The 16,204-nt window shown below is 35.1% G+C and overlaps 1 protein-coding gene across 1 annotated transcript in view; it reads left to right on the forward strand.

Moving 5' to 3' along the window:
- LOC145992600 (pickpocket protein 19-like) overlaps window positions 1-14,853 on the forward strand; it is an 829,803-nt gene extending 814,950 nt beyond the window's left edge. Inside the window, exon 9 of the mRNA XM_083128954.1 lies at window positions 14,598-14,853. Coding sequence (XP_082985080.1) covers window positions 14,598-14,689 — 92 coding nt within the window. The 3' untranslated portion in view covers window positions 14,690-14,853. The remainder of the gene's footprint in view (window positions 1-14,597) is intronic.
- Window positions 14,854-16,204: the final 1,351 nt, after the last annotated feature.

The following is a 16,204-nucleotide window of genomic DNA, read 5'->3' on the forward strand; positions in this document are numbered from 1 at the left end:
TGACTAAAATGGAGAGAGCGTTAGAGTAGTATAATTGATGCTATAACCAGGACACTTATAGCGTAGAAAAGAAGAGCTCATATGATTAAACAGCCCGATTTGCCCACACTTAAAACTATGCCAAGATGCTCTTATTCCCCATTTCTTCAAGTGTGATATGCTCTCAATCCCAAGAATCTTGAATCCTAGTGTAGAAAAGAAGAACCCTCAATAGACAGATTTGCCTACACTTAAAACAATGTCAAGATGTCCATATGCACCAATCGGCCATGTGTGTACATATTTAAATCTAAAGAATTTTGAATTCTAGTGTACAAATGAAGAAGCCTCAACAGACAGATTTGACCAAGTGTCCAAAGGCTGAATCTCTCAGTTTGTTGTCCATAAACTTGTCAAAAATATGCCCCCCTTGATATTGTTTTGACTATACTTAAAACTAGGGCAAAAATGCTTATAAGAGCTTTTGCTTACAAAATAATATAATGTAATATATGCTTAAATACTTGTTACCTGGAATATGGTCAATATTTTAATTGGACACCAGCCTCAACTCATATCTCTAGTACTAAGACAATGCAATATGCAGAGGCCCTCTAGAATTGCTCTGTGACTCTCATTTCTTACATCATAAACATATGATTTTTCACCTATAAGAATAACACTACATATGGTGTCATCCGGAAGTGTATCGTGGAATTCACAGATAATTTTAATGTTTGTCCTGTCATTAACCACAACTTGTTTCCTTTTTGAAGTGTTGATGACAAACATGGGTCTCTGTGCTTTGAATTCATCTGGTGTGTAATACATGTCACTATTGCCAGTAGTGACCCTTTTGTATGCTGTAAATGCTCATATAATTTAAGAAAATCATCCTTGGACATGTCTAAATAATAATTTTCTCTAGGGAATACCTCATTTCTGCCATTTTTAAGATATATGTTCTTGATGTTGCAGTTATGAAATTTACTTGAATTTTTTTCCTGATTATTGTGTCTTACAGTCTGAAACAGTACCACCACAAAATCCGGCATGTCATATTGTATACTGGAGAATGAATTTGTAGCATCAAACTCATAATAAGTACCAGCGGCAGGCTTCTGTACACATTGATATGTATAAAATTGTAAAGGAATTTGTGGATTTTTAGAATATCTGCTTTGTATTTAAGAGCATAACTGGCCTCATATTCAACAACCGGGCTCCATAGTCTGAATAATGCATTTGCCTTCATCAGGTAGGGTATTGGGCAGAGCTTCCCCTGTAGAATTTAATGTGCTATACCTCATCAAAACATTATTATCATTGGCAGCTCTTCTAAATGTGATTCTTAAACCACCCTTCCACATAATATCTTTATAATCTGAGAAGAATCCTGGCAACAGGCGCATAGGGAACAGCAAAGTGTGGCTTTTGGATAATATTTTATCACCAGCCTCAAATCCACCTATTTTGTAGTAAGAAGCCTCAGTTTTGGATAATTTTAGTGTGGCCAAAGCTGTGGAGGTAATGCCGGGATAATCTACTCTGTTTATAACAACACCATGTTTTCTGATCTCAATTTCAGAGAACAGATGTGGCACAAAATTGTCTACCAATCTTATATTTGAATTTGCCGGATAATCTGTACCATCGAGCTTTACAACATCAAATTTGATGTAAAGATCTGCTCTGTGGGGGTGTATAAAGCCATCCCCTACATCAAGATCAACCTCAATTTCTGTGTTGGGTTGATTTAAATTTGCAAATGTCCATGTTTGGGGGGAATGATTGTAGCTCATAACTCTCAATATTTTCCATTTTTTTTGCATTTATTTTTATTTAAATATTAATTTCTATGATAGCAGTTGTTGTGGCTCCAGCAAAAGCAACTAATTCTTCTTTTTCATTAGTGACCATCAATTCAATATAATCTATTCTATTATGGCACACAGGAAAATATAATGTTGGGGATGGAGTGTAGATGATTGGCTCCATTAATTCAGAATTAGGTTTAAATGTTGCAATGATACCAGTTTGTTTGTGAGTGCCTATGCCATTTGATTTGGTGATCATACCCTCGGCCACATTACAGTGAATATTCAGAGTCTCTATGGCTAAGAATTTAGGTATATTAATAGCAGTGTGTTTGATGGCTGGTTCAAGTTTTGTGTTGTACTCAAATCCTAACAGCTCTCCTATAGTACCCAGATCCACTGTTTCTGTAGCAGATACAATCTCTACTCTGTGAGTGACAGAATTTTGAGTTAATGCTATACCTCTGGGTAATTGAGCATTTAGAGTGGACAGATTATATTGCCCTGGAGTGATGACAATTTTTTGATCCCCTACTGCAATTTTGTTGTTGTGGTGTGTAATATTAGTGATCAAGTACATGCCATAAAATGCTCTGAGAGCTATTGTTTTGGGATACACTATATCATCATGTAATTTGAGTTTCAATATTGAATTTTGGCTGGTGAGATGGAATACCCCCATGATGTTTTAAATACCACAGGTCCTTTTGAAAATTTTCAATTGATGGTTTATTTATTTGAGACATATATCTAAGAACAAATAAACACAAATGTCCACAATTAAAATCTTTGAAGTTTTGAACACGGGCATTATTGTAAAAAAGATTAGCTGACTTTAGATATTTTACTAAATTGTCATGTGGAACACCTCCAAATGAATCAAACACAAATGCCTCTTCTTTTAAATATTTAAGATAACAGATCTAGTGAGTGTCCTGATTTTTGTACTTATCCAAATTAACTATGCCACACTCTTTGTTGAGTGGTTGTTCTGGTAAAGAATCAGACATGTACACACCTCTAAAATTTTTGATGCCCAGTGGTTTGATTAAAGCTTCAATTTCTTGGTTTGTAAGCGGCTCTTGTTTTTTTAAACTTATTCATGGCTCTCTTAACACCTTTGCCTTGTTTCTCCATGGCCAGGTTATGGCGCTTTATTTAATCAAATTCTGCCTTATTCTTCTTGGCATCTATTACTGTTTTTGCTATAGCAGCTGATCCCCCAGCCAAGCTCCCAACAGTCCCAAGTGCTGCTAAGATGGCCGGGATAGTAAATATGAAATCCCCCACATGTGATTTTTTTCTAGATTGTTGTAATTTTTTTAATTGGGGGGTACTAAGCAACAATTTCATACCATGGCCCTTGGCAATACAAGATTTTTTTCTTGCGTTGCTTTTTGGTTAAAATACTATCAATAGTTTTAAGAGATTTAAGACCTGCATAAGGTATTTGATACATAACACCCTTGGCCTTCGTCCTAGGTTTATTATATATACATCCACAACCCCCACCCCAGTTTTTGTTTGGTGTTCATAGCTATGGTGGTTCCCAATGCTGCTATTCTCTCACTCAAAGAAGGATCTTTGCTTACAAATCTACCAAATGCAGCCTCTTCTAATTTTTTGTCTGCAACATGTCTCTTGTCAAGATCAGAATGTGTGTTGTATGCTATGTCATGGTCTCTACAAGCAGCATCTAGGGGATTAACACCAGGATCACCTCTGTTTAATCTATGCTCCAATTTTGTGCCTGGACCACAATACTGATAGCCTGGAATGTGTAGTTCAAATGGCAGCTTGTTTATAATGTCATTAACCAGTCCCCGGCCCTCAGAAATATTCCAAAATTTAGGTGGTAGAGTATTAATAATTTTTATAAGATATCCAATCCCCTTAGTGTCATTCACTATAAAATTAGACAATTTTGTGCTTATCATGTCCATAATTCCAACGTTTTCATTGTAAAAATTGTGGTTGCAGCATTTTCCTCCCCAGCTATCACCAATAACCTATCTACAAGTTTCCTGACATCATCAACCCACACAAATTCTTTAGGCAGGGTGTTGTATTGTTTGATTCCACTGCCTGTCTTGATCTGTGACCATATGGGCTTGATTAAATTGTTGTATTTTGCTCCACTGCTAGACTTGACTCTTTTTTGTGTGGGATCATTGTTCTGGTATAGAGCATCTGATTTTATTAATATTTCTTTGTAATGCTCATAATCTTGATCTGTATAGCTGCCAGGCCTTTTCCTAGTCATCAGTTCCCACAATCCAGGTGTACCAGGATATTTAACAAAACCACCTTTTTCTCCAAGATGAGATTCTGAATATACAATGAGATCATCTCCCATAAATGTTACTCTGAAATTGCCAATTCTATGTATGATGCTACCATCACGCTCTGTGTCAGCATATAAGCCAAAGACCTCATCTTTGTTGTCTTTAGGTGTGCTTAAATATTTTTGAGCAAGAAGACCCAATTCAATAGGATCCTGAGTAGCTTCAATTCTTCGAGGACCAACAGGACTAGGTGTATAATTACTAGAAAGTGAGGTGATTGGATAATCTAATATGTTCCTTGCAGCTACAGGTACAAGCTCTGTGATCAAATTTTGATTTTGCTCTGTAACAGTTTTGATATTTTTACCTAATTCACTAATAGCATCAATAATAGGCTGTTCTGTTTGTTTGTGTTGTTCATAAATTCCTCGGTTTTCTGATTTCCATCCCTTAAATCTTTTTACAAGATAATCTCTTAATTTAAGATCATCAATGATTGGCCTTTTCATGGTTATTTATATATGTTTCTATGTCTAGAAAATTGTTGATTTTATTTCTGTATTTGCCTCTATTGGGTTTTCTTGTCATAACAATTGTGACAAACCCATAACTGTTTTGATTCCAGCACCTACTGCAAAACTTGGAAAAATCATTGTAGCTCAAGTCCCCACCTACATATTCATCATGTATGTGTTTGAGGTTGGTATGATCTTGATGAAACACACATATAAAATTGCTGTTGTCTCGGATCAGCTGCTTCGGTATTTTAGAAAAGTCTGTGCCAGGTAAAAGCAATCAATGTTTTTGTGTCGGCCCTGTGTAAAGAAATTTCTAACCTTGTTTTGATTATCCAGTATAATGTCATCAAACACAACAACAGAATTATCGAGACATTCATGAAGTGGCTTAACATCTGATTCAAAAGTGGCAATATCCAGTCCATCATATAGCTTCATCAGCTGCTGTTATTTTAATTGTTCCAAGCTCTTAGAGAAAAAATACAAGTGCCTTTTTTTCCAGTCTAACCAGTTGGGTGTCAATAAAAAATTATCAATCATTAGTGTAGTTTTACCACAAGCTGATGGCCCAACAATAAGGCATCTACTATTATCAGGCAGCAACTTGCCATTTCTCTTAATCTGCTGTTCAGGTTCTGGCAGCCTTTTTATAACATCCCAGGTGCTCATATTATCACTTTGTCTGCATCGATCCAGCTGTGTTCTGGGAGTCCTAGCCATTTGACAAGTAACTTGTTGCCTTTTCTGCGGATGATTTTTTCTATGAGATATGTGTCAGGCTGTTTAATTTTGTTGAGTTCTTCTTCATAGAACCGGCCTTTGAGAATTTCTCCTCGGTGGTCTTTTATTATATATGTGTTAAGGGTCCCAGGTTTAAATTGAACCACTGTAAATAATTCAGTGCTCCAGTTTCTTGTAAAGCCTCTTTTGAATAAGTGCTTATATTTGCTGATTCTTACTTGATCACCCACCTTGCATTTGGCTTTTCTTGTTGTTGGCTGGTATCTAGGATAATAAACAGTCCTGATCAATTTTTGCTCATCAGATGAAGTTACTTCAGAGGGTTTCATGTTGATTGTGGAATGGACCGAGTTGTTATATTTATGTAGAAGTTCTGGAAGAATATTAAGCCATTTATAATTACCTTGAAGTGTAAATTGTTTATACATAAGATTTTTTAGGGTTTTGTTGAATCTCTCTACAATTGAGGCTTTGAGATCAATGTAACTCGAGTAATGTTTTATTGACTGGCTTTTAATAAATTGTTGGAGCACAGAATTATAAAATTCTTTGCCATTATCTGTTTGCAAATAGCGCGGTGATCTTCCACTCTGAGTGATGATTGTCCTGAAGGCTTCTGTAACACATTTTCCAGTCTTGGATTTGAGTGGCACAGCCCAGGCAAATTTTGAAAAAGTGTCTATTACAGTGAGTAGATACTTGTAGCCCTTGTTGATTTTGTCTAAGTTTTTCAGTTGTCCACATGCAATCTCAATCAAGTCGCTCTGCCATAAATCATCTATGCCTTTTGTGACTACTGGCAGTCTCTTATAATTATGTCTGGCTTGTCTGTGTAATTCATCAACAATAATTTGTCTAGACATAATATGAAAACAAGAATATTGCAACTATGGGGTGTTCAGCAGCTGATACTACAAGATTTTCTAAATATAATTTGTCTCCTATTTGTATATGAAATTCCAGAGAGCCGTCATCTTCAGCATAAGATGTTTCTAATGTATTGGTATCTGTAAAATCCTCTAACTCTACTCTGGTGATTTTTGGTTTGTTGTCAGCATTTGTTATTGATAAGGTGGGGTAGTGGTGTGCCTGTGGTTGAAGCCAATATTTGATCTTGATTGGTCTCAGTGTGCCCCCAACAAAAAACTGGTAATAAAATTGAGCAGGGGACAGCATATATATTTTACCACCTGGTGTAAATGGTGAATCATATCCTTTGTTGGGGATGCTGTACAATTCAAGAATTACTGTATGTTTAGGATTCTCGATTATGCCAGTTATTTCTTTTTCTGCTGTAAGCAATATGCTTGTTACAGATTCAAGGTGCTCATTGATGGTCCTAACAACATCATCATGGCCTGGCTTGATTTTTATGTCCACAACAAGTTTCTTGTATTGATGCTCAATCTCTTGAAGCTGGGTGGCAAAAACAGACAGAGCATTTGCTTGATTGGATTCCATGGTCCCTAGCCGTTGCTTGATATTAGCTACAATTTGTTGCAAATTTTCAATAACTGCCAATTTTGAATTTTGAGCAGTAAGATCATTGACCTGTCTTCTGATATCCTCAAACAGGGCATGCAGTTCATTAATATGTTGATTAGTTGGTAGAGTGGCCACTGTCTGAGTAAGTTGTTTGATCTCTGTCAGCATATTCTTGATATCTTCTGATTTCAATATGCGATTCACAGCTCTCTTAATATTTTTAAGTTCCTGTGATGTAGGCAGATTTGATACAGTATTTTGCAAAGATTCAAGTGCAATTTCACATCATTTAATTCAGAAGCATCAGCCACATTTTGCATAGCATTTTGGAGCAGGGCTATATCTGCCTGATTGGGTGTTGATTGTTGTAAAATTTCAAGTTTTGTTTGGATATCATCGATGAAGTGATGAAAATGAGGTAGCTCAGATTCAGTGTTGAGGTTTTCAAGCTTTGTGATCTGTTGCTGGACACTGACAAGTGTGTCTACAGTACCAGGCAGGCGGGATTCTAGAGATTCTTGTACATTTGTCAAATCACTTTGCACTGCTGCTATTGTATCCTCAAGATGGGTTATGGTACTTTGAATTTTTCCAAAATCTTCATATGTTTCAAGTTGCAGCTTAATGTTGGCAACACTCCGAGTTATTGCACTCAAAGCATCAGAAGATGGCAAGTTGTTCATAAAATTTTCAAGTGTCTCAATTTTTTCTTTAACCTCGGCTATGGAATTGTTCAAGGGCTCCAGATTAGGTATCTGTAGTGATTGAATCTGTTCCTTTTGAGTGGAAATCGCTAGATCAAAATCTTCTTGTGATTTTATGCTTTTGACAATTGTTTGGAGCTGTGTCTGGACATTATTTATCTGCTCTTCTTATTGCTGTTTCAATTGCTCAGAGTTGGTGGCCTGGGTCTTAAATTTGGCTTGAAGAGCTGCTACAGCTTCTTCTAAACTTTGAAAATTATCCAATGTGGCCAAGTCAGTATATTTTTGAAACAGCAATTTGAGTTCAGAATTAATTTTAAGAAGAGGGTCCATGCATTTTGATTGCAAATTTGTAATTTCTAGTTGAAGACTGGCATTGAGTGTGGTATGTAAAGCTTGTAAATCACTTCTTAATTTCTTGACTCTGACATCAAGCATCAGAATCTCATCACTGTGATCTTCATGTCTTGTATGGCCAAATATATCATTAGGCATTTTGATTTAGTGGTTATTTATTATTGAATATCTAATTCTTAATTCTATAAAAAAAGTATAAGCTTGTCATAGGATCCAGGGACCTCAATATATAAGCAGTCACCAGCAGAAACAGTATGTACAGTGCCAGAAATCATGTTTGAGTGCTTAATTCTATAAATATTTCTCCCTACTGAAATCTTGACATTACCCTCAGGGGTTGTAATAAATTGCAATTGACCACCTACAGGTAATTGGTAATGATTTAAATTATTGTTAAATATGTACAATGTTTTACCTGTTTCATCATCAACATCTGTAAGTATGCTGTTCAGATGAATAATTAACAAAGCACTTACTTTAGATATCATATCAGAAGAGGGTTGTGGTGTTGGCAGGTCCATAATAGCCTGTTTTTTGAACCCAAATAAGTTCATAGGCACGTTTATTTATTTCGAATCATGCTCTGTAATTGGGCATTGATTACCACTTTTCAAATCACAATGACCCCATGGTAGAGTATGTATGCCACATGATAAAATGCATCACTTATCATCATGTGGATCCAGAGCCACTTTTATTACAATATTTGTAGTCAACAAGTGATCCAAACTCTGAATTCTGGATTCTGATGTTCTGATTGTGCTACATAATTTGAGGCAATTTTTGTAATCTTCAAATTCAAGCTCTTTTTCTACAGTCACTCTGCCTATGCCCTTGGCCTTTTTGGCAACAGCGCCACTACATGATTCAAAACTGTAAATCTTGGCCCTTAACCCAGCAAATGCCACAATAACATCACCAAGTGTATCATCTTTTAACTTGCCAGGCACTTTTTTGTTGTGGTGTTTAATTTTTGAATGTTCAGTGGTATCAAAATATTTAAACAATTCAGCTGTGCTATATCTTGATAAACATCTTCTGTTTGAATATCAAGAACAAAACTATCTGTGTCCATGTACATCAGTTTTACACGATCCTTATAAAAAGGCTTCAACACATTATAAAACAATTTTAACATGTGTAATTTGGCCAATTCCAATATCACAGCCCCTACATAAATAGGCTTATCAAACTTAATCTTTGTTTTTTTCATATTAAAAAGTGCCATATGCTCATCATAAATTATTCTGTAATTGAAGTTGGGCTTTGCTATCAATTTTTTGCTCCGGCTGGGGTCAGTAATTAATTTAACATCAGTATGTTTTCTGACATTTTCTATTGTTTTGCCATACACAGAATTGACCATCAATTTAAACAAGGTCTTATCAAATTGGCTCATTGCAGATGTCCGAAGCTCTGTGTTTGTATCAATATATGGTTTCAACCATATTGAGTGCCTGAACCTCAAAACTTTTCCAACTTTGGTCACTTGGACACCATGATTTATTAGGAACTGGAGGTTTTTGTAATATAAGACATAACCCTGTTTTGGCTCTAGAGTCATCATCAATTTCTTTTGTTTAGAGCCAGGTGAGCACTCAACCTCAGGAATTGTGGGCAGATCAGAAAATGTGTTGTGTAAATCATCAGGAATTGTCAGATCAACCTCTAAGAACAGGCCATTGTTACTGTCATCAAAATCCTTAAGATCTTCAATATTGAAATCTTCAACCCACTCAAGCCCTGCATATGGCAGTTTTTTCATCATAGCATAACCATAGAGGATATTGGCATCTACATACAGTATATAATTTGATGGCAGTGCTGGATCATAATCAGGAATATATTTGTTATTTGCTCTGGCATATCTCTGAGAACATTGCACCATGCCTCCTCTTATACATTGTTCCATAAACAGATACATATCTTGATCCTGGATCTGATCCAAATTCATTTTAGTGTTTAAAAACATTGCAGACCATGCTAGGCCCGGAGCACTGTAAAAATACATTGGATCCAGTTTATAGTTTTGCATCGAAGATTTTCTAAATGCCTGAAGTATATCAGCTAAGAGGGTCACATCAAGTTTTAAATAAGCCTTGTGATAATCACCAAATGTCTGGCATTTTAAATTGTTCCACATCAACTGGGCATGGTGATAATCATCATCAGTAATTCCAGATGCTCTGATTTTGCTGTAAAACTCTTGTTGGGTTGGCAGAGAACACTCATCAAATTTAGAAAAATCTGTAACATAATCATATGGACAAACACACTTCCGCTTAATTAATTTCAGGTCCTGATTTGGAAACAAAGCACATGTGATTTTGAATTGATCATCAGATAATTGACTGGCCAGTGTAGCCAGGCTAGCCGATAAAATTCTGTATGAATCAAGAAATCTTAAGTGAATAGGAACACCATTAACTTTAATTATCTTGCTAATAGCAATATATTTCTCATTATTTTCAGCTAAAATATTTAAATTCTGCTTGTCAAACCCCTCGTACCTGATCAAATGATGAAAATCATAATTGGATGCACCATGGCAAAATATGGGGACAAATTTTGGTCTCTGGATCTTAATATTACAGCTATTACACAGGGCCATTAAGAATTTACCATCTGTATGAGAATGGTGATGTACCTTGATATTTGTATCTGAAAACTCAGAATCACATACCGGGCATTTTTCTGCATTGTTGAAATCTTTAATCTGTTTCTCTGTTAAAGGCAACATGGGTTTTGATTCTAATAAGATATTTGATGCTATGTCATGGCACTCATTTTCTATTCTATGTGCAAATTCTTTGATGGCTTCTGGTCCCATGTATAAATATTCTTTACTAACAACACCATCCTGTACAACAACATAATAAAAACTAGAAGGTTCATGTAACTGGTATGGTGTAATTGAAGATTCCTCAGGATCTGGGCTACAGAATGCAAGAGGTTTGAGATTTGATTCAAAATCACAGACTATATATGCTGGGTGTTCCAACAAGGGTTCAAATTTTTTGAATTTGGCATTTTCACTTGGATTAGGCGTCACCATATGAACAGGTTTATGGTGCCACAGTATTTCAGATGCTCAATTAACTTGTTTTTAGCAATTTCTGCATTTTTTTTCACGAACCCCATTTACCATTTTTTGACCATCAAATACAGTTAAACAACATCGGCACAACTTAAATTTTCTATTAAATTTGTCTAGTTGTGTTCTGACTAAAGCTTCAAGATTTTGTATCAGAGTATAATGGTGTGTATCATCCCCTTCAATTAAGATCAGATCAATCGGAACAGCAGAATCATCATCAAATGTACTGATTCTGAGAGGTGCTATCAAGCAATTGCCACGGCCAGTAGAACAAATAAATACATTAATAGATAATTGTTTACCATTGATATTCCTGGCCTTTTTTCAAATTTATCAATATTCTGAACAGACATTGGATTTTCTAAACCCTCCATTGCTTCATCAAAATTATTTTCATGTTGTTTATAATAACTTATTCGCTCAGGATGATCTAAAACTGGAAACAAAGCAGCTAAAATACACCACAAAAAGCATTTCTCATCATTATTTTTTATATTAACCACGGCTTGTTTGTTTTTAATATTGGCAGGTAATGGCAAACATGTAGATCCTTGTAATGGGCTGAATTCAGAAATATTAACATAGAGCGTGTGTGGAGATCCGCATAGGCTCCATCCAGACTCTTTTCCAGCAAATTCAGAGTGTTTAATATTCAATTGAATATACCGGTACAGTTTCTGTTATGTGGGCTGTGTAAATTTTGTGCCATTTGGCTTCTTATATTGTGTAAACAATTTGAGGGACAGCTTACAAGAGCCATTTTGTGCATTTAGAATTGCCTGCACATCAGAATTTATACTGTTCAAAAAATTCTTAATGTCACATTTTGGCTCTGATACAAACCGGTGATCCCTAAGTTAGCCATTAAAACTGCTATGGATAGGTGCATAGCGTGGCTGCTTTTCTGCTCTAGCATTAACAGGTGCTTGATGCTTCCTTTTCAGACCAGATGTAGATGGTTGTGGGGCAATGTTGATGACTGTTCATAACAAATACACTTATGCCATTTGTAATAAGCCATGCTTAATATTTTATGGCATCTTGGACACATTTTTGTGGCCTTTCTGCATTTCTTAGGGTCACAAATATGCCGGTGTCTAGACCAATTAGAACTAGATATATTTTTATTACACTAATTGCAATATTTTTGATTTGGCATTTTTATTGTTTGTTTATATAAAATTTCTTGGTCCAAAAACAGAACTATGGACAATATTCCAAAACAATTATAACAGCAGTTAGTGGCTGAGCTGGTGCTTTTATACCCAAACAACAGCAATAACTAGGCTCTGGTGATCCCCAATATAAAATAGTTTTGCTCTTTTATGCTGTTGTACAACACACTTTACCAGGTTTCAAACCTCAGCTGTATATCAGCTAGCAGTAAATATTCTCAAAATCTCACGTGTGGAGATATTATTTTGCCACATGTATTTCAATCTTACATATTTTATCAGGACTCAAACCCAGAGCTCTTGTTTACAAGGCAACAATATTAATACTTTGCCATCAGAGGAGACCTCACATTTTATCAGGGCTCAAACCCATAGCTCTTGTTTACAAGGCAACAATATTAACACTTTGCCATCAGAGGAGACCTCCAATTTTACCAGGGCTCAAACCCAGAGCTCTTGTTTACAAGGCAACAATATTAACACTTTGCCATCAGAGGAGACCTCACATTTTACCAGGGCTCAAACCCAGAGCTCTTGTTTACAAAGGCAATAAGCCGTGGGACTATGTCCATATTCTATTGAGCATCAGAACCCAGGAGTTATGAGCTCTATATCAGCTAAATACAATTCAAAGTTGGACTTTGAACTGTGCAATGAATATTCTGTAAGTCTCACTCGGGTATATATTATCAGAACAAGGCAAAACCTGAATCCAATTCAGGCATATATGACAACATGCAAGAGTCCAATGTTCTTTTTACTAAGAATTTCCCTTGGAGTCAATGACATGATGGCATGTATGGGGAATTTTCCCTGAAAGGGCACAGTGTAGATTTTATCTCATGCATGCAAGCATATAAAATCTCCCAGGCGTGCTTAATTTATTGCTGGCCGGGACATGAAACTGATCAAAGATTATAAAAAACATGAAACCAATTTGCTTGCCTGCCCTTGTCCTATTGTATTGATCTGTAAGTTGTAGAGGATGAGAATATAAGCATTTTTGCCCTAGTTTTAAGTATAGTCAAAACAATATCAAGAGGGGCATATTTTTGACAAGTTTATGGACAACAATCTGGCAGATGCAGCTTTTACACTCATATGCAAATCTGTCTGAGGGGGTTCTTCTTTTCTACACTAGAATTCAAAATTCTTTAGATTTAAATATGTACACACATGGCCGATTGGGGCATATGGGCATCTTGACATTGTTTTAAGTGTAGGCAAATCTGTCTATTGAGGGTTCTTCTTTTCTACACTAGGATTCAAGATTCTTGGGATTGAGGGCATATCACACTTGAAGAAATGGGGAATAAGAGCATCTTGGCATAGTTATAAGTGTGGGCAAATCGGGCTGTTAAATCATATGAGCTCTTCTTTTCTACGCTATAAGTGTCCTGGTTATAGCATCAATTATACTATTACACTTTGGTTATTTATGAAGCAGAGTAGAGAAGAGGATATGCAAGAGCAGGTTAAATTTAGAGAAGAGGATAGGAATAGCTGAAAGTCGCTTCAATCTCCTGGCTTTAACTTTAGAAAGATCCGACCATTAAAATTCACACTGTAAATTGTTCGCGACAACCATTCATAATGCGCAGCTCTTAATGGATGTATCCGATTAAAATCGTGTGCAATGGCATGCGAACCTCTCTCTCTAGACATCACTTTGGTCTCGATACGTTACCTATGCGCTAAACAAATTTGAAGGCATTTTTGTGTCCTCAAAAAGGAGCAAATTGTTACAAAAATTCAGTCATAACCTTTTACTGGTTAAATATACATAAAAAAACGTTCGCCATTGAATTTCTCTTGAAATTCTAGCCTGATTTGATATATCATATCACCCTATTCCCATTTAAAATTCTGAAGTTGAATTTAAGATAGCGGACATCAAGATGGCCGCCGACCGTGCAGGTGGCGTCAATGTGGTTCCCCCTTGGCCTGACAACGATTGGTCATAACCATATCCACGTTGCGCGTGTACCGAGGGTGTTAAGTAAATTTTTGTGCCACCCTGTACTTTAAGTATGACCCTGTGTGCTTAAATTTTGGATATGATTTCCTTCATGTTAAACTAACAATCCCATGTATCAATGCTCAAAAAAATAATTTTGAATCTAATATGAACACATATATTTTTTAATAATGTCCTCCTCATTATTGTTTTCTTCATCATCCAAAGCAAAGTATTGAAATGCATGAATGATTTGTACATGTAGTAACTTCAATATATGTATGTGCATTTTTCTTTAAGTACATTCATAAACATCTTTGTATGAAAATAGTAAAATTGTTTTCATACATCCTTACAAAATAAAATAATGTATTCTTGACGTTTGAAAATGGAAATAAACAAAATTTCATTGATAAACCAGTATGCATTTTTAAGAAATCGTAACAACAAATTATACAAAATTATTCTTCAATTTCTTGCAGTTATCGTTGGTGGAATATTTGGATTCTTTCTTGGGGCCAGTGTACTGAGTGTCGTGGAGGTAATTTATCTTCTTTGTTTTAGAAGGAATTAAGAATTGTATATCAAGATCACACAGGAATGTAGAAATGAACTCATTGGACAAGGTTCATATTTTATAAACAAATGATTCCAAACTTATTAGTCAACATTTCTCTTGTATGTGACATGAAATAAATTGTTTTACACACCACAAACACACACACACACACACACACACACACACACACAAATAAACATATTCCGACGAATTAATATATATTCTAAATTTAAATTTCATCAATTGCATTTTGTATTTTTATTTAAATTTAGTTAAAGTTTAGAATACCTTTTATTTTTTAACTATTATATTCACCATATTGTTAAATATATATTACATTAGTTGGTAAAAGAGGTGTACCACAGAATTGCATGTCCACAGGACTGTTGATAAATTGACATTATTAACAACACTTGTGTATAACACGTGTTCATTTGACAATGAATTTCTCAAATAACTATACTAACGTCATTTATTACGTATATTTGCACACAGTTGAGGAAATTACCTTAACGATTTATATAGTATATTTACACGTTTATTCTGCTGTGAACAGCATGACTACCTTAATAATAGGTACAATTTTCCTGTGAAACATAATTGTACAAACTGTAAGTCTTATCCTTTTCTTCACTGACAACTCAATATATTTTGAGTTCTTCCTAAAATTGTGGTTACACATATGTAGAGGAATAAGTATTGCATGTTTTTAACACTCGTGTGAAGATATGTCAAAGTGTCACTATTTCCACCTTACACTAAGAATAATTTTGAATCATAATTAAATGGAAATATGATACTTACGATTACTACTATGTAACTATGTATGTTGTATGTATTGTGTGTATATATATATATATATATTGCATTTGCTTAATAATTTTGAGGGATAAAGCACATAAGGAATACAACGGCAAATTTAACAAATTTGTTACGGCAGTGCTGTTACTGAAACGTGAGGAAATCATATATCTGAAAACCTAAAGTGTGTTCAAAATCTGAGTTCATATAATACCCTGATGTATTCCAAAGGCAAATAATGTGTGCTGCCATAATATTTTTTAAAAAAATACGTGTATTACATCTGTTGTCTAGTGCTCTCTGTAATATAACATTAAATGAATTTTGTTTCATACATATACGGGCAACAAACACGTTCACTCATGCACATACACAAGATCACAAATATATATATATATAGACGTTGATGCATACTGTATAGTATATATTCTAAATTTCATTCTTTAAATGTTTGTGAATATTTAGCACAATTTTGAAAGACCTGCAATATTTTTAAGTTTTACATACATCATACTATTTATATCTATTATATTAGTTTGGTGGATTATGTAAAAGAATATTACATTTCCATAAGATTATTGTTTAATATAAATGATGTGTGTATAACACGTGTACGTGTGACAATGTCTCGCTTAAGTAACCATAATTGTGTAATTTGTAACATAAATTTGCACTCAATGGAAGTAATTACGTCGTTTGTAATAGGCATTTGAAGAATATTTCCATGTT

This window comes from Lepisma saccharinum, chromosome 9 (genome assembly GCF_977018435.1).
Source record: "Lepisma saccharinum chromosome 9, izLepSacc3.1, whole genome shotgun sequence".
Classification (NCBI taxonomy): Eukaryota; Metazoa; Arthropoda; class Insecta; order Zygentoma; family Lepismatidae; genus Lepisma; species Lepisma saccharinum.